We start from the raw sequence: 27617 nt of genomic DNA on the forward strand, positions 1-27617 counted from the left end.
CCTGCAGCACTAAATGAGCACTGTCAAAGAGCAAGATGGCCAAAGCAGGCAGCAGGGGTAGGGTTTGGGCTTAAGGTTAGGGTTACTGGAGGGAGGGAGTGATGACTGGCTGAGTTTCCTCTGATATCACAATGCTACAGCTCGATCTCCTCTGCCTGCAGCACCAAATGGGTACAGTCAGAGGGAAATTGTTGACATGAAACTGATAAAACAAAGAGAAGAGGAGCAGCTTAGATAACTTAACAATCAAATGAGGCTTAGTGGCAACACCCTGTACTACAAACTCAGGCAGTACTTAGTGACAGTACCCCAGTACTACCGACTCAGGGGTAGAGACTGTTTTCCTGTCCCTCCCATCACCTGCCAGCTTGGCCTACATATGCAATGAAATATATGACCTGCTAGTATATTATAACATAAAAGTCTCATAGACTTTAAGGCCAGAAGGAGCCAGCATGATCCTCCTGGACATTGCAGGCCACAGAACTTTGCCCATCCACTCCTGTAATAGACCTATAACCTCTCACTGGGTTACGGAAGTCCTCAAATCTTGATTTTAGATCTACTGCATTTCCTGTGTCTATAAAATCAGTAAATGAAAAGTCTAAATGAAATTAATCAAAATGATAGTCAAAATGAAATATTTTTCCTTTATTGAAATTAATCTTGTTGACATTATCAAAATGAAACGAGTCTAAGTGAATTTTCAACTTTTTCCCATTGACAATTTAATTGAAACTGACACATCCTTATGAAATGTTTTGACTTTGACAAAATTGCAGTTTTAATCAGCTTTACTTACGAGGAGATAACATATTTGTACCTTTTGTCCACTAATCCCATCTCAGATGAGATTATTGCTAACATTACAAACCTATGAGCAGTTTCAAGTAGCTACTTCTTCATTTAAAAAAAAAAATCTTTGTCACAAAAATATTTTCTTCCTTCTCCCCAAAAGTGAATAACATTTGCTGTCTTCATGCCTGGAGAGAGTTAAGGTCTAGAATTTTGTGAACCACCAGGGCTAGAAATTGTAGCCAAATTTTTCAAAGCATGATTACCTAAAGTTACGCGCTGAAATCCCTACATAAACATGTAAATAGAAATGCTGCATGTCTGCTAATTAGACATCAATTAAACCTATACCTGTGTGTCTGTGCATTAGGGCTGGCCAGAAAAGAAGAATTTCGTTTCATGAGCAATTTCGAAGTTTCAACAGTTGGCTCTGTTCTGATACAGAATCAAACCAAGATAGTTTAAAATTTTCCATGAAAAAATGAGAGAGTCATTCCAGAATAGCTACTAGTCCAGTGGCATATTTATTAAACTGTGGGTTATTATTGGGCAACCTAAAGTATAACATGATTTTCATCCCTGCTATGATATGCACTAGGTAATGCATAAAATACCTCTAAATCAAATAGGTGAAATAGGGAGTCTTCACTGGAACTTCCAAGCAGCATGGAATATCTGCACTCGTTGGAGGAGGAGAGGCACAATTTCTTGCCTCAATACTCCTTGTTGAACAATAATACTGAATTGTTCTAATGTGACAATATAGCCATTTTCAGGGATGGAAATTAATTTGTTCTGTGATTTCTTTTCCCCCTCTCCTGTTGCACTGGCACCCCTAGGGGGAACTCATGATATGCTTACCGAGTGTTTCCCACCCCAGGCATTCAAAAGTCAAGACCTGGCCATGAAAATAATGAGATTTAAAAATAACACTAATAAATTTGGTATTCTGTTTATTTGTCTTCTGGTTTTAGAGTCTCTAAGGTAAAGTTAGGTCACATTTTCACACTTTTCATTGCAACCATGAGAGCTGGAACTGTACTTCTCCTTTTTAAACAAATACTGAGATTCTCACCTAACAATGCACCTCCAGGAGATGGAACTTTAAGAAAAAAACCAAATATAGCAAAACTTGCAATAAAATCCTAAGTGTTGTCGACACTGTAATAGAGGCTGCGAACATGACATTCCCTCAACCAAATAATACTACTGCACAGTGAGAGAGCTTCATCAGAGAATTTAATGGCCAGCTTACCAAGCAGATGCTTGGGGCGGTCAATTCGGAGAGGGGCGGCACGTCCAGATGTTCGGCGGCAATTTGGCGAACGGACCCTCACTCCTGCTTGGAGTGAAGGACCTCCCGCCAAATTGCTGCCGCAGATCGCGATCGTGGCTTTTTTTTTGTTTGTTTGGCTGCTTGAGGCGGCCAAAACCCTGGAGCCGGCCCTGACCCCCGCATCCCTGCCAAGCTCTCCACAGCTCTATAGAAGGGAATCTATAAGAAGTTTTGTGTCAAGAACGAAAGCCCACCTGCATGGAGAATTTTTCCTGCTGCTCTGACTCTGAAGTGATAGTTTGAACCAGTGTTCCGCTGGCTGCGAAGCATTCTGTATGAGTGATAGGAGGAATGGGGAGTTGAGCACTGATCAGAACAAACTCCCTGGTGTTGGAGCAGCAGGGAGTATTCTCCTCTGTAGGGGAACCTTCTTTACTGCTGCAAGATGCTTCTCAAAGATGTATAAAAACCAAAAGAACAGTTTGTTCAATTTCTGTGGCACTATGTGAGGAATAAATTACTTATTCAGTGTAAGAGTGTGGCAGTCTGGCCCAGGGATTATTGGGCACTCTAAAGCACTTTGAGAACCATTGCTCACCCTGTAATGGGGAGGACTGTGATCCTAATGGTCTTTCTTCTATTTAATGCTGTTTGGCACAGGGATAGTTTGAATTAGAGGAACTGGTTTGCAAAAGACAAGTGGAGTGCACAGGAGAACGTGTTCTAGATGACTTGACCAAATATATAAATAACATGCTGTTTTCTGTAGCAGCCCCTGGTATGTGAATCAATGCAATATTCAGTTTGAGGGAAACAAGGGATTAGAAAAGCAGTGCGGTAGAGATTAAAGATAAAGGTATGCAACATCTGACTGTCAATCCCAGTGAAACATAAGCTTTTTCCCAGGATGACCTCAGGATGCACAGAACAATTCCTAGATTCATCTCTGGGGTTGTGTTGGGGTCATAAGTGCAACACCTGTAGCTGTTGTCCTTAAAGGTATTGCTCCCCAATCACTTTCAGGAACTCAAACACTTCTTCCAGCTTTCAAAATTTCTCCATGGAACCCCTCCCTTCGTTCTGGCATGTGACTGGAAGCAGCCCAGGCCCAGCTCCTGACAGGTGAGCTGTCTGCCCAATGCTTTTTGTAATACGTCTGGATAACACTGTCATGCCCCCTGTTGCCAACTTTCCTGATATTTGTTGTTTTTCTTAAAGCCCCAGCTCTTGGCAAACTGATTATGTAAGAATCTCAGCTTACATTTTTAACCTCCTTTCCCACCCTGAAATTTCCAGCCCAGAGATTGTTGTGGAGAAAAGCTTGAACTCATGACCGAGATGTAACCAAAAGGCTAAAAAAAAAAAAAAAAAAAAAAAAAAGAAAGGGGGGGGAGGGGGGAAATGAACCAAATAACCACAAGGCAATGTTATAACCTCGTCACTTGGTCTGCCTGGATCCCACAGAGAGCAAGGCTGATTACACATGGGCTGACACACACTTGGATATCAGGGGCTGGGGGAATGAAGAGAGGTGATGGGGACCAAGAGGCCCTTTCCTACTTTACGTGTTCCTCCCTGCCTGTGTTGATTTCTCTCTCATCCCTCCAGGGCTGGCTGCTCAGAGGAGGGCGACAAAGCTGTGAGGAGAGATGTCTACCCGGCCTCTTTCCAGCCTAGTAAGGGGTGCAGTGCATCACATGGCATAAGAAGAGGCTGGGTAGCCTAGTCAGTAGGCTGTGGCAGTAGGTTACTAGAGCGTATACCTGCTAGTCTGCATCCTTGATGGGAAGAGGTGGGGGGCAGAGAATGAAAAGTGTGGACCTTCTGCCCCATTATTAGCTGCTTGGCTTCCGAGTTCTGGGCTGCCCTGACTGTGGGGAGATGCTGGAGTTCAAGCACAGAGCCAGTAAACAATAAAGCAGGGACAAAGCTCCTGCCAGAAACCTCCTCTGGTTAGCGTGCAGATAGGAATGGTTCAGAACAATCAAACTTACTACAGTTTGGCTGGTTTGTTTTTAAATCTATTTTCTTTTTAACTTGTTGTGCAAGGGAGGTCTGGTGGATCCTCCATGTGGCCAAACAACCTGTCATGAGAGGAAGGAAGGGCCAATAGTTAGGGTGCTAGCCTGGGACTCAGCTTGAGAATGTTTAAACATTGCAGAATCTTCAGGATATCAGATGAGCATGATCACATAAATCACTTCCTTGTTGGATCTAAATACCAAGAATATTCGTAGAGACAAGGTGGGGGAGATAATATCTTGTATTGGACCAACTTCTGTTGATAGAAGAGACAGAGGCCTGGTCTACACTACAAAGTAGTGTTGATGTAAACTGCCTTGCATCCCTAGCTGTGCATACGTCTACACTTAAATTTGTCTCCCCCTGATGTACGTGCTCCATTACAGCGATGCTGTAATACTACTTCCCTGAGCAGTGTAAAGCCAAGGTTGATGTATTGAGGTTTATGCAGGGCGAGCTTAGACATTTATCTTACTTTTATTGATCCTACCTGCCCTCCAGCAGTTGTCCCACAATGCCCAACACTGAGCACTCTGGTCACAATTTTGAACTCCACTACGCAGGGGTCACACAGACTGAAGGCCCCCTCCCCTTTAAAGCCCTGTGAATTTTTGAAATGCCTTTTTCTGACTGTCCAGCTTGGTGAGCACACCTAGCAGCTCTCCTCTGTTGTGTGCAACTGCCCAGCTGACTATGCTGGTGACATGCTCCAGCTTGGAGTAGACAGAAGATATTGGATCTCCTGGGCCTGTGGGGAGAAGAGGCTTTGCAAGCACAGCTGTGGACCGGCTGTAGAAACATGAACCTCTATGAACAAATTGTGGGGGGGGGGAATGTAAGAGAAGGGATACGACAGGGACACGACAGGGACCAGCAGCAGTGCCATGTGAAAAGGAAGGAACCGAGTCAGGAATATCAGAAAGCCATGGAGGTGAAAAGTCAATCCAGTGACAAGCCGCTGACCTGCACCTTTACAAAGAGCTGCATACCATACTTGGTGGAGACCCACTACCACCCTACAGACTACTGTGAATACCTCCGAGAAGCCCAAGTCACAGGCCCCTGGTGTGAACAGCATGGAGGACACGTGACTGGAGGGGGTCCAACTATGATGATAGCCAGAACCTGTTAGAGACTCCACTGCTGTCCTAGCAGTTGAGCGTGGGTGAGCCCGATGCAGGGGAAGGACCCTCAGGTAAGTGTGTAATTGGATTTTCCATTGCAATGATGTACTGGTGGCATCCCCCAACTTAACAGGACACAACCAGTAGCGTAGCTAGTGGGGTGCAGGGGAAGCAGCCGCTTCCCCTTAGCACATTTTCCAAAAGCAGAGCCCACGCTCCACTCTGAAGCTTGGTCTGCCCAGCAGCGCTGGGCTCCTGCAGGCAAGGGAGGACAGGACGCCTGGAGGAGCCATGGGGAGGGGGCGGCACAGCCGGAGGAGCGAGGGGGACGCAGCATGGTGGCCCGCAACTCCCCCCGCCCTGCAGACAACTTTGATGCACTGACTGGGTCCCGGGGTGCCACCGGGGCAGGGAGGGACTCCCCCGCTTCCTCGCGGCAGCCACACCTGGTGAACCTGCGGCTGGTCACTCCCAGCAGGAGCCTCGGCGCCGTCCTCGGCTCATCGGAATAAAGCTCCCCCGAGGAGGGGAGAGTGCTTCCTCCCTCCCGCCGCGACCTGTCAGCGCGACCCGCCCACAGCCAGGCTCTGCCAGCAGCCCCAGGCAGGGGAGCACCCCCGGGCTGAGCGGGCAAGCCGAGCTGCAGCTCACTCGGACCGCGCCTGGCGGGGCTCACTGCCTTCTGCCCCCACCCTCCAAGGGGTAGCGCCAGCGCTGAGCCTGGGCTGGCGCTGCTCGCGGCGAGCCCCTCCGAGGCAGTGACAGCAGGGTTTGCTGCTCTCTGCTGCTGGCTGGGCCGGGCCTAGCGGCCGGGCCCCGGAAAGAAGCGGCGGAAGGGCAGGCAGCGGACTGCCAGTCTCTCCCGGTCCCGGGGGCAGCTCTAGCCCCCTCCGCACAGAGAGCCCCGGGGACCCCAGCCCACGGCACTCCCATCCCTGGTAACCCCTCCCCAAGCTCCATACCCCGTGTACCCCTCCTATGAACCCCGTGCCCCTGCCTTTGCCTCCTCTTCACCTCCCCTTGTACTCCCATCCTCTGCCACCCTCCCTACATCCTCCCCTCCACCTCCCCTTAAACTCCCTGTTCCCTGCCATCCTCCAGAGGAGCGAGGGGGGGGCGCAGCATGGCCACAGTGTGGCCAGAGGAGCCAGCCAAGGGGGGGGGCATGGCATGGCCGGAGGAGCCAGGGGGCATGGCCAGAGGAGGAGCCAGCGGGGGCGCCTTTTTTATGTTTGCTCCCCCTGCTCTTAGAACCTGGCTATGCCACTGGACACAGCTATCAACTTTTCATTACTTTACTCGTACTAGAAGAGGTAGTTGTAAAACAAAGAAAGGTAGTGTTCTCTGCTTTTCATTCCCCTGCAGAGTTAGGTAAGGGGAGGGGTATCCAGAGCAGTTTGTTAATGTACACAGGGATGTCCCTTGAATCCTTCTGAGAGATCTCATTTAAACTTTCATGCAGGTACTCTGCGCTCCTCTCCCCTTATTTCTTTCTCTGCAGTAGGACACTTTCCCACACCAATCAGTGATAACTTCAGCAGGCCCATTGCAGTACATAGGCTAGCAGCGTATGGGTCCGCGCGGCTTTGCGATGCCAGCAGCAGTTGTGCTCTCTGTGCCTTTGTTACCCTCAGGAGTGAGATATCTGCTAAAATCACCACTGCCTGTGGAAGGGGGTGCCAGTATTCAGTGCCTTTTCCCTATACTCATGGTTTCCTGCAACTGAGCAATTCCCTCCTCATTTCCCTCACCCCAGCGGGCCATATGCACCATGGCTCATGCTGTGAGTGGCACTGTGCACAAGCACTGCGACACAGAAGTGTCAATAAACATGTCTTGTTTAAAACTTATGGGGAGCAATGAAGGGGGGAGTGCTGAATCTTAACTTTCTCTTGTGCCTATATTGACAATGGCATCTGTGTGTTTTATCTGCAGCTGCTGCTGCCTTGAGGGGACTTCCCCTTCGTGCCCATGAAATGCTTGAGTCAGATAAGGAGGAGAAAGAAGAGGACTCAGGATGACACATTCAATAAGATCATGCAAGCCAATGCTGCATCAGACTGTGAGGAAAGGTCCTGGAGGGTGAACATTGCAGGCAGCCTGGGGAAGAAAAGAGCGGACAAGAGAAAGGACTTGTGAGTCTAGCCAGAAAAGGAGAGGGAGATGCACCAGAAAGTAATGGGGCTTCTCTGGCAGCAAACACAGATGCTGCAGGCTCCTGGGGACTTACAGGTTCAACAATAACAGACTCACCTCCCTTTGCAGTCAATGAAGAATGCCATTACAACACTTCTCTACAAACCCCCTCAGCATGCCATGTGGTATCAGGGACTGCATCCCTACCCCTAGCATTCCATCCTGGGAGACATGGACAACCACAGCATCACATACCCTGATGTGTGAAAGCCATGGTTGCTGTATGTGTAGATTGAAATGGACATGAATGTTCTGTCCCCTTGTTAAGTTCTATTCCATTAATGTATTACTTTTTTAATATATTTGCTTTTCAATTGCACAGATTTTTCTTTGCACTGATTTTATTACTGAATAAAATTCTATTTGGAAAATAATTCATCTTTATCAATTCACAAAATATGCTGCAGAGTGCCTTGCAGTTTTGAAAACAACTTGTTAATGCACAGTGTGACACACAAAGTGTAATAATAATAAATATACAACAAGCACCACAAAATTAATAGGTGCATTAATAGTGTTATTTTCATGGAAGTACTCCAAGCACCACACAATTGCTAACTGGCCCACAAACTGCAGGGCCAGTTAGAGCATAGTACACCATAACACATTACTGGCTCAATGTTAAAGTGCTCTTTTAAAGCCTCCATGTTGAGCTCTTCTAATAGTCCTTATTTCTGGCTGGTCAAAGTCAGAAGAGAGCTGCTCCAACTCTGCCCTCCACCCCAGCAGCAACTCTCCCCCCATGCATCTGACGAAGTGGGTATTCACCCACGAAATCTTATGCTCCAATACATCTTTAAGGTTAGTCTTTAAGGTGCCACTGGACTCTTCGTTGCTTTTTACAGATCCAAACTAACACGGCTACGCCTCTGATACCTCTCCCCCATTTGTTTCACAGATATTGTGCAGGACACTGCAGGCAGCTATGGCTGTTGGGATGGGGTTTTTTTCACTGAGGTCCAATTTTGTGAGTAAACAGCACCAGCATCCTTTCAATCTACCAAAAATGCATTCAACTGTTGTTCTGTACCTGCTGAGCCAATAGTTGAATCTTTTCTTGGTGATGTTAAGGTGGTCATTGCCAAGCTTCATGAAACAGGGGAGCAAGGGCTAGGCTGAGTCCCCCAAGATCACTACTGACATTTCAACATTCTGAATGGTAATCTGCTGGTCAGGAAAGAAAGTCCCTGCTTGTAGCTTTCTGAACACTGTTCTTAAAGATGCAAGCATTGTGCATCTTCCCTGACCAGCCAACATTGATGTCAGAGAAGCATACCCAGTGATCCACCAACTCGTGCATAACCATAGTAAAGTAGCTCTTTTGTTGATTTATTCTGTGGCAAGGTGTTGTGATGTCAAAATAGGGATATGCATGCCATCTATTGATTCACTGAAGTTTCAGAATTTCATTGCTGAAAATCCATATGCTACATCCTGCAGATTGCCAAGAGTCACAGTCCTGCATAGAAGAAATGACTAATGGCCCTGCATGCTTCCATGACAATGGCCTCCATGGTAAATTTTCCAACTCTGAAATGTCTTCCCACTGACAGGTAGCAATCCAACATTGCAAGTTTCCACAGTGTGACTGGCACTCAATTCTCAGCCGTTCATGCAGTTCTCATTCTGGTGTCCCTGCACTGGAGTGTTGGGACGAGCTCAGCACACAGATCCAGGAATGTGGCCTTTCTCATCCAAAAGTTCTACAACTGCTCGTTATCCCAAGCCTGCATTATGATGTGATCCCCACAGTCAGTGCTCGTTTCTTGTGCCCAGAAGGTGTGCTCCACCATCTGCAGCTGCTCCAGGAATGCCAACAATACCTTTGAACTTGTTCTCACAGCAATTCAAGAAATCGTCATGTTCTCTGCTGATTTGGTGGTTCTTATAGCTCTGAAAATATTGAAGGATTGTGCATCGCGTACTTGCAACGCTTATGACATTAGTGCAGAGCTATGCAGGCTCCATGCTTCTGTCAGAGATGGCAGAGAGTAAGGAGGGCCTTGCAGGTTTGTAGGATTCTTGTAGACAAGGCTTTACTCTGCTGCTGGAAGTACTGTAATTTTCATCCCTATTAACTCTTGGGAATTGAGATACTCCTACATGCAACTTATTTAAAATAAATATAGTATTAAATTAGATGACCACACTTAATTTTTTTTCCTGATTTGAGGTCTGCAACTAATCAAGAAAGAAAAATATGGAATGAATTGATCCTGTTTCCAGTGACGCTCGGGACAGTATATGGTACAATAAAGCTGATCTGTTTTGGGAGGTGTCCCCTGCAGAGAACTTCTGAAGAAGTTTACCGATAAGGAGAAAAAGGGAAATGACCACATTCTGAAATGGAACTCTCTCTAGAAGATTAAACTGACTACTATGCTTTCACTCATTGCACCCTGGAGTTCTGCCTCATCTATGGCATCGACTGCACCCTCAGCAAGTTTGCAGATGACACTAAACTGGGAGGAGTGGTAGATAGGCTGGAGGGTAGGGATAGGATACAGAGGGACCTAGACAAATTAGAGGATTGGGCCAAAAGAAATCTGATGCGGTTCAACAAGGACAAGTGCAGAGTCCTGCACTTAGGACGGAAGAATCTCATGCACTGCTAAAGACTAGGGACCAAGTGGCTAGGCAGCAGTTCTGCAGAAAAGGACCTAGGGGTTACAGTGGACGAGAAGCTGGATATGAGTCAACAGTGTGCCCTTGTTGCCAAGAAGGCTAACAGCATTTTGGGCTGTATAAATAGGGGCATTGCCAGCAGATCGAGGGACATGATCATTCCCCTCTATTTAACACTGGTGAGGCCTCATCTGGAGTACGGTGTCCAGTTTTGGGCCCCACACTACAAGAAGGATGTGGAAAAATTGGAAAGAGTCCAACGGAGGGCAACAAAAATGATTAGGGGGCTGCAGCACATGACTTATGAGGAGAGGCTGAGGGAACTGGGATTGTTTAGTCTGCAGAAGAGAAGAATGAGGGGAATTTGATAGCTGCTTTCAACCTGAAAGGGGGTTCCAAAGAGGATGGATCTAGACTGTTCTCAGTGGTAGCAGATGACAGAACAAGGAGTAATGGTCTCAAGTTGCAGTGGGGGAGGTTTAGGTTGGATATTAGGAAAAACTTTTTCATGAGGAGGGTAGTGAAGCATTGGAATGGGTTACCTAGGGAGGTGGTGGAATCTCCTTCCTTAGAGGTTTTTAAGGTCAGGCTTGACAAAGCCCTGGCTGGGATGATTTAGTTAGGGATTGGTCCTGCTTTGAGCAGGGGGTTGGACTAGATGACCTCCTGAGGTCCCTTCCAACCCTGATATTCTGTGGTTATAAGTGACTATCCTCCAGCCCACATCTGGAGTTCCGAAATCCTCCCAAGCTTTGTACATTCAGTAGGGCAGTGTCACAAGATCCATTTATAGAGGAGCCACGCTGCCAATGCCTCTAATATGCTTTTGCCCTGGGATCACCCACCAAAGTGGCGAAATCTTCCAAAGTTCATGTTAACAAGTTGGTGTTAACTTATATTGGGAATCTCACAATGCCATTTCCCTTCCCACAAGATGAGAAGCTCCAGTGGGTCCCACAGCTGTCCCAGACCCTGCTGTTCAGGGTCCCTCTGCTTTAAAGAGGGGAGCAATAGGTCCAGAGTTTGAAAAGGATGTTTTCTGAGTCATTAGAGATAGGGAATATAGGAAAGAATAACTACTCAGCTCTAGTGTGAGTCAATCACTTTTGCCATCTGCTGGACTTTAGATGCAACTTCAGCATAAGTTGCAAGTGGATGTCTGAGACTTTTATTTTCTTCATATTAAATCACGTATTCGGTGAAAATGCTGAACATTATGTTGTAGCACATTAAAAATAGCAATTACCAAATCAGTGCAAATAGCTGACCAAAAACAGTATTAAAAAAAAAATCACACCTGATGACACTAGTAGCTCAAATTAAGGAAAATATTTGAAACAAGCAATAGCCTTTTGCGAATGTGGTTACTTACAACCTATAGCACATTTCTCCATAACTTCTAAATATTTTCAGCAGGTTACATGCAGAGATACTCTACTTTACAGTATTCTCACAAGGTGTACTTACACTGAACAAGAAATATGCACAGCATTGAGACATATTTTAGTTGTTTTTTCTTCAGGATTTAAAGGATTGTTAAGAAACAGCTATGATTAAAAAAAAATACAACATGGACATGTATACTTTTCCTAGTAGTACTTACAAAAAAAGTATATTTAATAATTGGGTCACTGAAATCAGGCCCACATAAGATTTAGCTCTCATTAATAAAGCAATATTTAACTATGGAACAGGTTACATATAGATTGTTAGACAAAAAGTAGAAGATGGGGGTTAGTGTACATTGGTGTTAAAGTACTTAGATCTGTGTGTGTGTGTGTGTGTGTGTGTGTGTGTATATATATATATTATACACACACACACACACACACACATATATATATATATAAGATCTAACTACTTTAACGCCAATGTACACTTATCTTCAATCTTCTTCTTCTCTTTGTGTGATATATCATATATATACATTACACACCTCTACCCCAATATAACGCGGTCGTGGGGAGCCAAAAATCCCTACCGCGTTATGGTTGAAACCCCGTTATATCGGGGTAGAGGTGGCAGGGCTCCAGCGGTGATTTAAAGAGCTCTGGGCTCCGGCCACTGCGGGGAGCCCGGGCCCTTTAAATTGCCAGTGAGCCCCGCTGCCGCAGTCCTGGGGTGGGGGCGGCAGGGCTCCAGCGGTGATTTAAAGGGCCCGGGCTCCCCGCAGCAGCTGGAGCCCTGGACTCTTTAAAGCACCGCCAGAGCCCCGCTGCTACTGCGCTATATGCGAACCCGTGTTATATCGGGTCGCGTTATAGCGGGGTAGAGGGGTGTGTGTGTGTGTGTGTGTGTGTGTGTGTGTGTGTGTGTGTGTATATATATATATATATAATTTAAATCTTTCCCTTCCTATTGAATATGATTTATCTAGGTTTGTATTGTTACAATTCAATATTAATAATACAGTTCAAGAAACAAAACAGTATTATTTATTGTATGTATTTATAAGTTCCTGTGTATTACTAAGAAGTAACATTTTGCTTTTGATCATACTGGTTAGTCTGCAACTGAGTTAAAAAGTAAATAATGAAAAGAAAAAGATGTGTCCCTTGTGCACACATGCATTAAAGAATGCAATAGAATAGTGTTAGGCCTTGTTTCACAGTCCTATGTGTAAAATAAGTAGTCTGTCATAGAGCATATCATGCCTGCAGTGATTTTTAATATATGCAAATACACCTTTTGCTTCTGTTACCTTGTCTAACTTCCTTGCTTTGAGCTGGCTTGGTGACCTAGTGGTAGGATTCAATATTGTGATAACTGTCTTGCTCTCTGTGTCTGCAAGGTTTTGGAGTGCTGCAGAGTAGGCAACAATAGCCCTTGTATGTGAGGAAAAGTTCACATCAGAACATCCAAGGAACGCTTTTGATGGCCGCACTTTTTTCAGACAGCTAGTTCTATATCCAGTCAGAAACTCCTCCCAGAAGGAGCAATTGCAGAAGCAGGTAAAGCAGGGACTGCTGCACTGGCAGATGTAAAATGGGGCCCAGCTGGGGCCACTCCTTTCCCCAACACCCCAGGAGCCAGAACTGTTCAGAGGAGAAACACCCCACCCCATCTGGGGGTACTCGGACCCAGATGGTGCCTCCCCTCCCCCTGCCAGTGTGGCCTTTGGGAAAAAGTGCAGAGAAGAGCCAGGCTGAGACTCCAGCCTGTAAGGGCAGAAGCAGCCAAAGCAGGGACCTCTGGGCATTCAGAACTGGCTACAGTTCTGACTGGACTGTCTCTGCCCTGTGCTGATTGGCTGTTTCCTTGCACCCCTATCCCCAGACTCTTCCTTTTAGCTTCACTCCACACCTGCCCCTCGTACCATCCCCCAGTCCTTTCCTCTTTTCCCCCATTTAGCTGATCCCCTCCTAACTAACCCTACCCCCACAAATCTATATAAACATGGCACTAACATGAGGTTTCCTGCCGTCACACTGTTTGGCCGTAAACTCTTTGGGGTCTGTGACTCTGTACAGCGCCTAGCACCCTGGGGCCCCATTCTTGATTGGCCCCTTGGCACTACTGTAAAACATGTATCAGTTGAGCATGTTTTTATCACATTCAGAGTAGCTTGGTCAAAATTTTCCAATAAGCTATGCACTGAAAAAGCCACTAAGTTGGTAAAAATGGATTTTTACCTAAGGGCAGATATAAAAGAATGGTAGGTCTAACTTGTTAGTAGACTGGGGACTCAATTACCATGTTCTTGCAATCTACTTGCAGAATTGCAAGCTGTTCATTTTGGACAGTGTGTTTGCTATACAGACATAGTAGATTATCTCCCATAGTTATAAATTTTGGCTTAATATGACAGATGCCCAAAGAATAGAGTAACATGAGTGTGGAGAAAACCAGGGAAACTGTATCATTAATACAAAGAGAGAGAGAGGTTGAAACTGCAATTTCAAATAACCATTTCAGCTCCACAGTGGAATACTAGCTAAAAAATCCCTTTGGGTCAGGAAATTAAAATAGCCATTCTAGATCTTAACATTTAATATTTGGGATCTATACTGTACTTTGAAGATGTAAAGCACAATACTGGAGATTATCTGCTGTAATCCCCACAATACCCTTATGAAATAAGTAAGTATTTGTACACTCCTTTGTTGTTGACTATTTTAAACAGATTAGGAAACTAAGAAGTTAAGTCACTTGCCCAAGAATACAGAGGAAGTTAGAGGGAGAGCTGAGATTAGAATTCAGGGTTCCCTAGCTCTGGTTCCTAGGGAACTAGACTATGCTATATCCCCGCATGTTATGGTGGTTTGTTTGTGAATATTTAGGGAGTGGCCTAGAGTCCCCTACTCAGATCAGGGTCCCATGGTGCTAGGCACTGTACAAATGCAGAGACAGTTCCTGCCCTGAAGAGTTCACAGTCTAAATAGACAAGACCAATGAAGGGCAGGAGGGGAAACAGAGGCACAGAATGGTGAAATATCTTGCTCAAGTTTACACAGTAGGTCAGTAGTTTGGCTGGGAACTGAAACAGTTCTCCAGACTCCCATGTCAGTGCATTAGCCAGTGTATTTCCTTTTTTGGCCTGTCTTCTAATATGCTGAGTGTCTGTGAGAGGAGAACAGCTTGACACCAACATAGAACTCCTGAAAATACTCTTGTAGTTTAAACAAAGAGTGATGCTCATCAGAGTAACTAAGTAGGTCTAAAGTCTGGTATGCTTAATCCCACCATTGTATTTCATGGAGTTAATCCAGAAAGGGTATTTACAGTATATATAATCATTTTGGCAATGTTCCCTCAGTTCATGGCACTATGGTTGTAGCTTTTAATCTTTTTTTTTCTCAACAGTGAGAATTTTCACCAATGTGTTCTGCCTTAATCTTGCCTAGAAATTTTCTAGCAGGTGTTTGTTCCCAGAAGATACGTAATCTCAATTGATGACGTTCTCTTAAATTAGCAAGAGACAATGGCAGCTGCAACATTCTTTTTAGCAAAGGATTTTCTTACCTCTGTGAGAAATAAGAATCCAGACCAGGAATAAAAACATTTCATTTCCTTTTACTGTAGGTTTTGCAGGTCACAGGTCATGTCTCCAGTGTCCCCTAAAGCAGCAACAAATGTGCTTTCTGTTTTTGCTAATTATTCATTTGCACTGAGATCCAGTGGCCATGTCTCATTCACATATATGCTCCTCAGCAATGTTGCTGTTTAATAAGGATTTTGTGTTGAATCCAATCAGATCTATTCCTTCCACCCCTGCTGAGAATCCATAAATGAAAATGTCTTGGTCATAATTGAATTTTTAGTCATTTTAAGCTTCCAGTGATAGCTGTAAAATATTTAATCACACATACAGAGAAGGCTAGTGTTGCACTTTTAGTTTCCTTCCCCAGATTCACCTTCAGTTCAGTTTTCTCTGGTTTAGTTTTTCACAAACCTCCTTTCTGTTCAGACCAACCCATTTTACAAAATAGATCAAAATGTATTCTTAAAGGACGACAGAGTCAGCTGCAGCTTGTCCAATATGCTGTGCAGAGAGTCCAGTAAAGCTTTTAAAGTTGTCTAATGCCAACAGGCTGAGGAGACTCATGTGGGGAGCTGTCATGTGGCACTGGTGTCAGAAACCATAATGGGGATGGTCAGGCTTAGTGGTCAGAACTGGAATCAGGAGTCCAGAGTGGAGTTGGGGCGTGGCTGGAGTTAGAGCAAGGTTGGAGCAGGCTGAGGTTTGGGGAATTTGTTGCCACTATCAGGATGGAGAGAGTTCCAAGCCCTGAAGTGACATTGAGCAGGCTGAGCTACTGTTCCACCTGTGAGGTTTATATACCTGCCCTGAGAATAACCAGTACAGTTCCTGGCTTGTGGGTTGTCTGGAGAATAGCACAGGAGTGTCTCATCACCTTACAATCAGTACCGTCCTCTTCTGATGCTCTGCTTGTCATGAAGAAAACAATTTTGTCTCTTTTATATTTGCTTTCAGGCATTTTTCACTGCAGTGGTGGAGACAAGTTTAGTGTCAGGCCCTGACTTTCAGTTCTTGGCCTTAAGAAAGCGAAGCTTACTTATTCAAAGGTTTGAGTCCCTTTGAACAGTAGTGGTCAATCTGTGGGACATGGCCAAGGAGAAGGGTGTCAGAGGGACCTCTGTAGGTTGCACCCCACTGTCTCAGAGGGCATCAAACTTGTGGAATATAGAAGGTCACAATTGGTCACCCACAACTGTGACCAATTGCACCAGAGTTTGAGGGAAATGCAGCTGTTGGCACTACTGTTAGGCTCTACCGACAAATTCTTCAACATTGGATTTCTTTAAACACCGCAAAAATATTGCAAAGGTTGAATCTAGAAACAATTATTTTTTCACAGAACTGTTAAAGAATTTAGAGTGATACAACACAATTCATGTCCCTGACTAAACTGAAAAAACAAATCCATATTTTCTACAGGTTTGTGTGACTCCAACTAAGTCCATGTTTACACTACAAAATTGAGTCGACCTAACTTATGCCAGCATACAGCCACTGAAGTAATTACATCGTTTGTGTGTCTCTACACTTTCACCAGGAACTCTTGTATCAATTGTACTGTCAGTTTGGGGCATTGTGGGACAGCTCATGAAAGCCAGTAACAATCAATGTAAGCAACGCAGGGTCTACACTGACAGTGCGTTAACCTAAGTACATTGGCATTGACTCTATGCCACTCATGGAGATGGAGTTATTAAGTCAGTGTAGCTGGGCAGTTACAACGGCGGGAGTGAAATATAAGCATAGACACTTCCATAGTTAGATTGAAGTAAGCTGCCTTGCGTTGACCTAACTCTGTAGTGTAGACAGGACCTAACACAAATGTGGGTCTGTTTCTCATTTGTGGTTAAACCATAGTTAGCAGTTTTTGAACCTGTTACTGCTTCCAGGTTAGAGGCTCTACTGGCAGAGCTCCATACATCACCATTGCAGGTGTGACCTTGATGCTTTGTTTACAGATAGACACCAACGGGGCCTCACTAACATGGGGAGCATTGGCTATATATTTTTAGAGGTGTTAAAAAGCACCATTATTTGGAGTCCTTCCCCCAGCACCTAAGAGGCATTATGTTTCACACAGGCATAATGCTTCCTTCCACAACAGTTGGGTGCTGAATTTGAGTCCCTTTTTACTCTTTATTCATAATTTAATCCTTTTTATAAAGTGAATCCATCTACCTAGTGAGGCTTATGCTTCTCAGTAGGCCAAGGGCCAAATTCTCTGCTATGTAAATGGGTGAAACTCCTTCGAAGCCAGTGGAGCTGCTCCCATTTCCACAAGCAGAGAATTTAGATCAGAAAGGATACCTATGGTTTGGACCATCTCCTGGGACTTATTTGAGACACTTCTAAATCACTGGATGATTAAATCATTAATGAACTTGAGCTATATTCTCAGTGGTGCTGAACCAGTAATTTAGTTCATTAAGTTACTTGTTATCCTATCCAATATTAAACAACTGAACATTAGCTTTCAGCAACACTGCAAAGAATGTGGCTATTAATATAGTATGGTAAATGACTATGGTAGTCCAGTGCAATTATGCCATACATGCTACACATGAAGACAAAACTGAATTAGTTTCACAAGGCTGATGTTATTAGATGGAGGACCAAAGAATTTAGTAGTAATAGCTGTTTGAAAAAAAAAAAAAAAGCCATTTTCCTTTTTACTGAATTTGTACATATTGTGACAAGCCAAACCAGACAGTTGTAAGAGGGTGGTCCTGTTAGGTTCAGGTATATCAGCCCTAGAATGGTAAAAAGACCCTTTTCCCCATGAGCTAAAAAGAGGTTACCTTAGGTCAACTAGAGACACCTGAGTGCAATTAAGCATTGCTTGTGACCTTTAACCCCTCAATTCCCCTCCCGCCTCCTTCTGGTGAGAGAAAGAAGAGAGACAAGCTGTAGCAGAGCTAGTGGCTACAGGGAGAAAAGATTTTGCCTGGCTAGAACGCTGTTCTCCTCCCTACAGGGGAAACAACCAAGCTAACTGGCTGTTTGGGGAAGGACTGGCACCCCAGAGCCACCATAACAATGTGACACCCCAGAGAGGGGACAGAGAAAGGTTATGATAAGTTGTGTTATGATAATTTATTTGGTTTGGTTGAAGAGTGCTCCTGGTGCCTATCCTGAGGCACACCTTGTAAAATAGTGAAAAATAAAACCCGAGTGAGGAAAAAAAAACTCTCCAGAGTGGGATTGATTTACTCCAGGCCCCCACCGCTGAGCCCAGTCAGGAGAAGGAGGTGCCTTCCCACAATATTAAATGCTTTATACATTTTTTAATAAAGAAGATTTTATCAAACAAAAAACAGGTTATTATACCAAATATTGCTTTTGAAAATGTGGAGAGAATAGCATGTTTTGTGGTTCTTTCCTGTGTTTTACCTTGGCTGAATAAACTTATTTCAAGTATTTGTTACAGCTAATCATATACTGCTACTTTTTATATTTACAGTACTGCTAAAGTTAAGAGGTGGGCCCTTGCAAAGATATAACCCCCCCCAGTGGTGAAAAATAGCTTTCATCTGTTTTTTTTTTTTTTTTTTAATCTGGTAAAACAACCTGAAAGAAAGCAGGGTGGGAGAGAATACAACAAAGGTTGTGCTAGATGATATTGATTTTTATCCCTTACTTTGCTATTCTGAATATAGATAAACTGACAGCCTTTAGGAATAATAGCTACTGAAGGAAGAACAATTGCTATCCATTTTTCTTTGCAATGAAACAAGGCATCCTAGCTGGTGTAGTAATACTTTGATTACATCTAGGTATTTTTTGTTCCCAGTCCTGCTCCCACTGATTTCAGTGGTAATATGCCTATTTATTTCGTTATCTGCAGGATCAGGCTTTTTGTGTTTGGCTTATTTACAGACTTATGTTGAATTATTTTTTCATGAAAAAGTACTTACATTAAATATTAGATATTTTGAACGTTGTAAAATGATGAAATTTGAAGGGCCAGACCCTGCCCTTGTACAAAGCAATAAGGGGCATGCAGGCTCTGTATTCAGGTAGAGGCGCTATGCACTGGCCTGACCATTCCTCAGCCTCATCTGGCTGGAGAAGAAGTGGGAGTAGAGTGGCTTCTCTCAGGGCTTGTTTACACTTGAAATGCTACAGTGACACTTGGTGTAGTGTTTCAGCGTAGACACTACCTACACCGAAGGGAAGGGTTTCATCCTGTCTCCATTTTGGAGCTGTCAGCTGGCTGTGATATTTGGAGATGCCTCGGATATTTAAGGATCTCTGTGCATGTGGTGCTGGGGAGATTCTGCCTATGTGTAAGTTCGTGTGGGTGGGGTCTAGTAGTTCTACCAGCTCCCAAAGAGAAGACTCCGGGGCTTCTAACTGAGTTACGCAGCTGATGAACAAAAGCTCTCTGCAAGCTGCAGAGCTCAGTGGGGTAGAACTTAATGCATTTTTTTTGCCATTGAAATATTTAACATAATGTTAGGGTTGGCTGATGGTGTGTCATTCCTCCTGCAGAATGATGAGTTGAGCAAAACTCAAACTTCTTTATTGCACAGGTGTACAAAGGTTCAGACTTGAAACGTCAGTGGTGGATTGTTCACCAGAGGCAATGGCATTGGAATATTCCCTCAAACTACCCAGGCAAGTATAAATTGGCTTCATTGAAACCCTTTCATGATTTTTTTCTTTATTGGCATATGTGCATTATAATCTTTCCAGACTGTACATATACACAAGCAAGGAAATGAACATTTTCTTAAAAACCATTCACAATCTAGGTCCCCAAAAGACTTAAGTGGGTGCCATGCACTGTTTTGGATAAAATTTGACCGATTTAGACTATTTTGATCTGCATCATATCAATAGTTTTCTCTCTAATTCTGTGCAAAAGGAAAAAACTCAGCTAGAAACTTTTTGAAAAAATTCTATTTTTTCCAGGGCTTATAACTCTGTAACCTGTGGCTCAAATTACCTCAAATTTGGCTCACTAAACCTACTCAACACCCCTGGTAGGCATAGAAAATTTCAAGAAAATCCATGGCAGTGTGCAGGTTTCAGAGAACATGTAGCAGTGTTGTCCTTTTAGGAAGGATGATAGGATGAGTGTGGGAAAAGGCTCCTCTTCACATCCAGATGCAGCATAGCAGGCTCTGAAAGGTGTGAAGTGTACTCACGGGCGAATTCTGCACCACTGTACGTGCGCAGAGTTCATGTCCCCCGCAGATTTCTTACATTCCCTGCAGAAAAATGACTTTCTGACAGGGAAGCAAAAGGAAACTGCAAGAGCAGTCATGCACCACTTCCTAGCTGTGCAGGTACATTATTTCAGGCATTCGGAGCAGCCAGCAGAGAGGTAAATCACCATAGGGCTGGGGACACCCCAGCCAGTGGTCCCTACCCTGAGCCGGGGTCAGCTGCTAGTCCCAGCTGGGTTGGAGGCAGGAGAGGACAGGACTTCCTCTTCCCCTACAAGGAGTGGCTGGGGCTGTATCAGAATCACCCTCAGAAACCTCCCCCAGCTGCAGGAAGCTCAGCATCCTCCCCTGCTTCCTGCCCCCATAGATCCTCAGCTGAGGAGGGGAAGGCTCACTGTACAGGGAGCTGCTCCCCCATCTGCCCAACCCCCATGCAGCTGGACCTCCCAGACCCAGACACCCCTGCCAAGCCTCACCCCATACATCCAGAAGCACCTACCCCTCCATACCCGAACCCCACCCCATTGAACCTCAACCTTTCCATCTGGAGCCCCCTGCACCCAGACCCCTTGCCTCAGGACTGCACCTCTGCACTTGGACCACCCCCACTGAGCTCCCTGCACTGAAACCCCCACCCTGATGAGCCCCCCCGCACCACCCTGAGCCCCTACATCCAGACCCGCATGCCACTGACCCCCAACAAGCTGCACCCAGAACCCCACCCCACCAAGCCCCATGTCCCCAGCCCCCAGACCTCCCTGCTGAGACCTCTACACCCAGATCCCTGCGCTGAGCCCCAACCACTGTCACCTGCAGAGTCCCATTGCCCCTATATCTGGAACCCTCACACCCAACAAGCCTCTGTGCAACTAGATCCCCCACACACCTAGATCCCCCCACTGAGCTGCCTACACCCAGATTGTCCCACACAGAATCCTCTCACCCCACCCCTGGATCCCCCATACTGAGCCTCTCCACACTTGGATCCTGCCTGGTTGAGCCTGCCCATCCAAACCTGGTGTGCCTGCACAGAGGGGCAGGGCCTGGGTCCCCTAGTGTTTCTGGGGCAGGCCCAGGCCTTGTGCTGTGTCAGGGTTGGGTGCAGCCTCACCATTGACTCTGTGTCCCGGGATGGGGAGGCTGCAGGGCGATCTCCCACCTTTGTACAGCCAATGGCCTGTGCTCCTCACTGTTATGCTGGAGCCTCTGAATTTATTTATTGAGTAATAAAACTTGCAGAATTTTAATATATTGTGCACAGAATTTTTGGTGCAGGATTTTTAATTTTTTGATGCAGAATCCCCTCAGGAGTAGAAGTGGTCCATTCTTTTCAAGGCCAAGTTCTCAGCTGAATGAGAACCCCCTTGAACATGAATACAATCTGAAGCAACAGTGATGAGACATGTGAACTGCTCCATTCATCTCAGTTGGTGGCCCCATCTAAACCTGTGATATGCATGAAATATGCCCCTCCAAAGGGGCAGGAGTTTCCCAGATCCTGGCTCACAGCAGGGAGGGGGTCTTCAAACCTTTTGTAAAGCACAAGTCCCCCCCGTCCCACAACCCAGCTCACATGAGGAAGGGTGTATGTGTGGGGGGATAGGGGGTGGGAGGTCCAGCCCCTGTAGATGGCTGTGGACCCCCCAGATCCTGACACACACAAGGAGCAGCAAGAGGGGCTCATATGAGGAGGGGAACTCAGATCCTCCTGAGGGGCAAGAGCCCCCTAGATCTGCATGGGAGGGGAGAATGTGGGGTTGACAGAAACTCTCCACTCCCCCTAACTCCCATGCCTCCCTCACCTGAGTCTCTAACCTCTCTCCCCTTCCCATAACTCCCACCCTTCGCTGCAGTCTCAAACCCCTCTGCCCCACTGCTCCTCCCCTTAATATCCTTCTCTGCCCAGGAAACACTCACATGTCTAATTTTTTCCCTAAAGACTTTGATTACATTCCCCCCAAAATAAAATTTCAACCCACAACTCTGAAATTATAGCAACCTCTGGCTACTCAGGCCAAAACTCCTTTTGTCTTAGGTGGGAATTTGTGATTAATTTATCCTAAATTATGTAGACTGAAGGGTGAGTTCACAGCAATCCATATCAATGATATCTGTGATTCATCTAGTGATTAGTACCTTTCAATTTAACACTAAAAGGCAACAGAAGGAAAGTGGTCTTTTGAGAGGTCTCCCCTGAAGCACGCCATATTTCAAAGCATTCCAAGTAATTGTTCAAATTTTCTTCTATCTTTAAAGCATAAAAAATGGTGAGAATGGAAACCCTCTAGACATTTTTCTGTACTAGTGCATGTGCCCTGTAAAAAAAAAATGTATATTTTCTTAAATACCCTTCTCAATTTGGAGCCCCAATGATTTAGTGGGGCCATGCATTCCCTGGGTAAAACTCAGTCATTTTGACCCACATCACATCAATAGTTTGATCTCTAGCCCTTAGGGGGGAACCCTCCCCTCCCACCTAGAAACTTTTTTTGAAAACTAACTATTTTAAGGGCTTATCTGTCCACAACCCCTAACTCAAATGGCCCCAAATTTGGATGACTAACCCTATTGTGCACCTTCCTGAGCCACATCAAATTTCAAAGGAATCTGACTGAGCATGTCAATTTTAGAGGACTTATTAAGGTCAACCTTTAAACAGAAGTCATGACGCAGCCTTAACTATAGTGGCGCTGCTATGCCACTATAATTTCAGACACATCAGGTAGATGTGAGGGAGTTATCTTTCTCAATGTGATTTCATTTATTTTGTAATCAGTTTTGCATTTAACTAATTGAAGGGATAATCTCACTGCAGGGTTTTGGGGAGAAAAATCTCCATGAGTCTTGTAGATGACTACAAGTCCCTGACAACTTAGTGGAATCAATTTCTTCTGTGCAGAGGGCCTAATTTCATGTTTAATTATGGTCGATGAGCTTGCATATTAATTATGATCGATGAGCTGGATAAGGCTGTATTCTACCCTCAGTTTACAACTCACAGCTCACATATGTCAGTGGGAGGTTTGCTCAAAGACAAAGTATGATCTTTATGTAGTAACTACATTTTTAGGGCCCCCCCTCTTGTTCCTGTTGAGTAGTCTTACTCTGTAAATAGTCTGTTCCGTATAGGTTCTTATACCATGCTCATCACTGTAGTATCAGGGCAGGTCTTCACTACGGGTCGATTTAAGATACGCAAATTCAGCTACGCGAATAGCGTAGCTGAATTCGATGTATCGCAGCCAACTTACCCCGCTGTAGGGACGGTGGCAAAATCGACCTCTGCGGCTTCCCGTCGACGGCACTTACTCCCACCTCCGCTGGTGGAGTAAGAGCGTCGATTCAGGGATCGATTGTCGCATCCCGACGGGACGCGATAAATCGATCCCCGAGAGGTCGATTTCTACCCGCCGATTCAGGCGGGTAGTGTAGACCTAGCCTTAGAGTGCCTCTTAGTATCAGTGCATAGTCCCATTGATTTAAATAGGAATCCTTGCAGATGAATATTCTACTCAATATGAGAGAGGACTGACAGAATCTAATCCTGATTTCCTATAAAAATGACTCCCTTTCTTACAGAACAGGCGGAGATTTGAGGTTCCGTGGGTGCAGCTGCTTTTCACAACATGTAAGGCTAGACTCCTGAACTCTTACTCACATGGAGTAGTACCATACTCCTTGAGGAGTCTCATTGATTTTGATGTATGAATTGCCTGAGTAAGTATCAGGATGTGGCTCTTAGGTGAGATCTCAGTGGGACTACTTGCGAAGTAAAGTGCTGCTCAATGTAAAGGTGGCAGAATCTGGCCTTTAGTTATTATCATTATTTATTAGTTGCTAAATATTGTATTGTTATGTTCAGCATCACTCAATGGGAAAATATAGTTACAAATTTGGACCATTGCCCTCTACTTTCTCTTCCTTTCTCAGATTCCTTTACTTTGACTTTGTTTCCCTGTCTTTGTGCCTCTCCCTGCTTCTTCCATCTGCAGTTCCATCTCTGCAGCCAGTTCCCTCTGTAGGCTTTGTTCTCTCTCCATCTCATCTGCTGAACAGATGAGCAATAAAATAGTAACGCTGACATTAAAGTGGTGTTGGTAGATTATGGTGGGATTAGGAGTTCTCAGAGCCATTGTTTCAGGCTGTTTGTCTGTACACTCAGAAAGACAGCACTATCTAGATTTACACTTAGATCACATTTAGGAAAATTTCCTCACAACTATAAGGTATAGAGACTTGATTTTTTTAAAATTAAAGTCTAGATTCTACAGAATCTGATTATATCACACTGGCCAAATGAATACAGCAAGCAGCCTGGGTGCATGGGATAGCTTGTCTGAACTAATGGGTGTGGTGATAAATTTAAAGCAAAGAGGGAAAGTGATGTTCAAAAGGATCTTGACATTTATGATGTCAACATGATGTCACAGCAAAACAAAAGTAAGGCATAGCTATTTAGCGTACATAGTTCACTGGGTCCAGTTCTGGAAGTCTCAGATAGGCTTTCATTCAGGAAGGCAGGAATTAAACAAAAACTCACTTCTTTCTATTTCTCTGTGCATTACTGAATTTCCCATTTTGGGAGTTCACAGGACCATTTCCCAGTATGCTGTCCTGATAGCTGGCCCTTTTAAATCTGTAGACACAATTAGCTGTAGTCCTAAGGAGGTCATTTTGCACCCTGCCACAACTCCATCCCTTCCTGCTAGTAAGTATTTAGGGCCAAATTTTTAAAGGTGCTTGGGCATCAACAGATGCAGATAGATGTCTAGTAGGATTTTCAAAAGCATCTAGTTGCCTAAGATGCTTAGGCATTTTTTGAAGTCCTCCTAGATGCCTGTCTGCACTTGTAGGCACCCAAGTACCTTTAAAAATCTGGCCCTTACCTCCATTTGCCTTGTTTTCTGCTGGCTTTCACCTTCACTCATCCCTGAAGAGATGGAACATCCATGTAATGAAAAAATGCAATGGGTAAAATCCTGGCCCCACTGAAGGCAGTGGCAAAACCCCTGTTGACTTCAGCAGAGCCAGGATTTCACTCACTAAACTTACTGGGTGACAGTCAGACCCTGATGTAAGCAGGTGCATGCAGCTAGGATTTCATTGGAATTGCACCTACGTATACTAAGTCTGAATTTGATTGGTTATCTTTTAGCAAGAAATCATAATTCTTTTTTCTCTTTTACTCTTCAGTAATCATTTTATTGTTAAAGAAATATGTTAGGCTGTTTATAAACACAGAGGAAAACACAATTTCTGCCCCAAAGAGCAAAATGCAAATAGTTTAAATGTGTGTTTGATCCATAACTCAGTAAAATTTCCTGTGAATCAGCAAATCTGATCCCTACCCTGCTACACAAAGCCGTATTTTGGCCACTCCATCTGGCACTAAGAGCTATCTGATGATTGAAGGGGATGATGTGATGCAACTTACTACTTAGCTTTTGTGCTGAATCTGTACGAAAGAGGAGCATGTGACCCCTAAGGTGTTCAGGTGCTATGGAAAAATCCTAGCTATAGAGAGAGATGTAATAAATAAAATGTGAAGGGCCATATGATACTATGGGTTTAACCACCACTAGCTGAGATAAGAGGACTTGGGAAAACTCTGCAAGGTTCCCCTCACAGAGTTTCCACTCAATACCTCCCTTAAAGGGAACCAATGGAGCCCAAAAATGGATGGGGAAAAGAAGTTCCAAGCCCATGAATTCTGGATTACTTTGTTTAGAAGACCTGACTCTCCATGCAGCTCCTTGGACAGCACCTCCCACTGGCATCCGGTTTTGTAAGAAGCCATGCTGCCACTGGATACCTCTGCCAGGCCTTTGTCATATTCCCCTTCTGTGAGGAGTACACAGCTCATGATTTCTATTTTTTCTGGCGCAGAGCAGCTGCCTAGATCCACACCATTCTGTCTGAATTCGGGAACTTAAGTGATCCACAGAGTCACAACTCTGCACAGATGTTTCCCTGAGGCTTCTGTTGCTTTCAAGGAAGAAACGCTCCATGGAGATGGAACTGCCCCCTTTCAGTTCTGTTCAGGGCTCTCCCCCTTATAGTATTCCTCAGGGGAGAAGTGGTAGCTTGGGGCTAAAGTTATTTGGAAATTGTGATGTTTTCCTTTATACCAAGGGTTTATTGCTGCCTAAAGTTTCTATGCTGCTTTATCTTCCTGCAGCTGACCTCTTCATTAAGAGAAATGTATATTTAAATTAATGCTATAAGTAAAAGATGATGGTCCCATGCTTGTCTTAAGTGGGCATTTGTCTAGATCAAAAAACCATCATGCTGTTTGGCACAGTTAGGAGCCTTGGCTTAGGTTAGGAGCCTTGGCTTAGGAAAGGTCCATGTTTGGAATAACAGGGTGTTGCAAATCAGGATTCAGGTTCCTTGGCAGAGTTGTGTGTGTAATCTGGCATAGTGCCTGTCAGCATTATGCCTAGCTCTAGCTAGCGCTAAAGTTCCTTTTGTGAACAATATATGAATCCCATTTTGTAAGAGAGGAGGAAGAAAGAGGGAGCCCAAGATTTAATTATCATTTAGGAGCTATAAAAACAATGTAGTAGAGGCACAAATAGTTTTTGAACCATGCCATGTGAAAATTCTGAGACTTCTTGTTGCCAACCTCCCTTTTATTGCTTGGATTGGCTGATTTCCAAAGCATCAAGGCTAGCGATTGAGGGACTGAAATATAATCAGTGGTGATACATTTTTACCACATAAAACATTCTCTGCCTCCAAAGCCTCGGGTGTCTCTAGTAAGCAGTGCATCAGCAACAGCTCCTTGCTGCTGGACTTCAGAGGGGAAAAAATTGGATCAGAATGGTAAGAAGCTCTTCAGTTTTCACCAGATCTAGATTATTACTTTTGAAAAGAATGTGTAGAAGCTGATGGTGAAAATAGTAGGGAGTAGTGTTAAAACCAAACAGCAAGTGACTAGAATACAGTAGCACTATCAATATTTTGCTGGAAGAGATCAGCAAAGCAAGTTGGTGACAAATATCTTTGGCACTGAATATATTGTGCAGCTTAAATAAAATCTTTTAAAATGGTGAATACTACTGACTAAAATTTGATATGGAATGACTGCTGCTGGTTTCAATACAGAAGGATGGGAGTGTGATCTTTTAATATAATTTTGGATTAGTGTAACCACTGAAATTTTTAAACATACAAATATAAACAATGTATACTTACCATATATACAATACATGAATCTATGTTTTCCCTTAGTTTTTAGGGAAAAGGAGAGAGATGCTCATTCATGTATATTAACATCTAATAGTCCAAAATCATATATACTTTTTTTTTTTGATTTTGAATTTGTGTAGTCCAATTGTGTCCAGTATGCTTCTGTCCTGTAGTTGTTAGACTGGAAAAAAATAATTGTGAAAAACTTTTTGGTCAGTTTTTATTCTCCTTAAAAA

General features: G+C 44.4%; 1 protein-coding gene across 3 annotated transcripts in view; it reads left to right on the top strand.

Moving 5' to 3' along the window:
* The window catches only part of PLD5 (phospholipase D family member 5), a 254942-nt gene that overhangs the window by 16504 nt on the left and 210821 nt on the right, over positions 1-27617 (top strand). Inside the window, exon 1 of one of the 3 annotated variants that reach the window (XM_054021543.1) lies at positions 26816-27015. The exons of the other annotated variants lie outside the window; for them this stretch is intronic. Within the exon in view, the coding sequence (XP_053877518.1) occupies positions 27013-27015 (3 nt within the window). The 5' untranslated portion in view covers positions 26816-27012. Of the gene's footprint in view, positions 1-26815; positions 27016-27617 lie in introns of those variants that run through there. 3 annotated transcript variants of the gene reach the window in all.

The sequence above is a fragment of the Malaclemys terrapin genome, chromosome 3 (assembly GCF_027887155.1).
Source record: "Malaclemys terrapin pileata isolate rMalTer1 chromosome 3, rMalTer1.hap1, whole genome shotgun sequence".
Lineage (NCBI taxonomy): Eukaryota > Metazoa > Chordata > Testudines > Emydidae > Malaclemys > Malaclemys terrapin.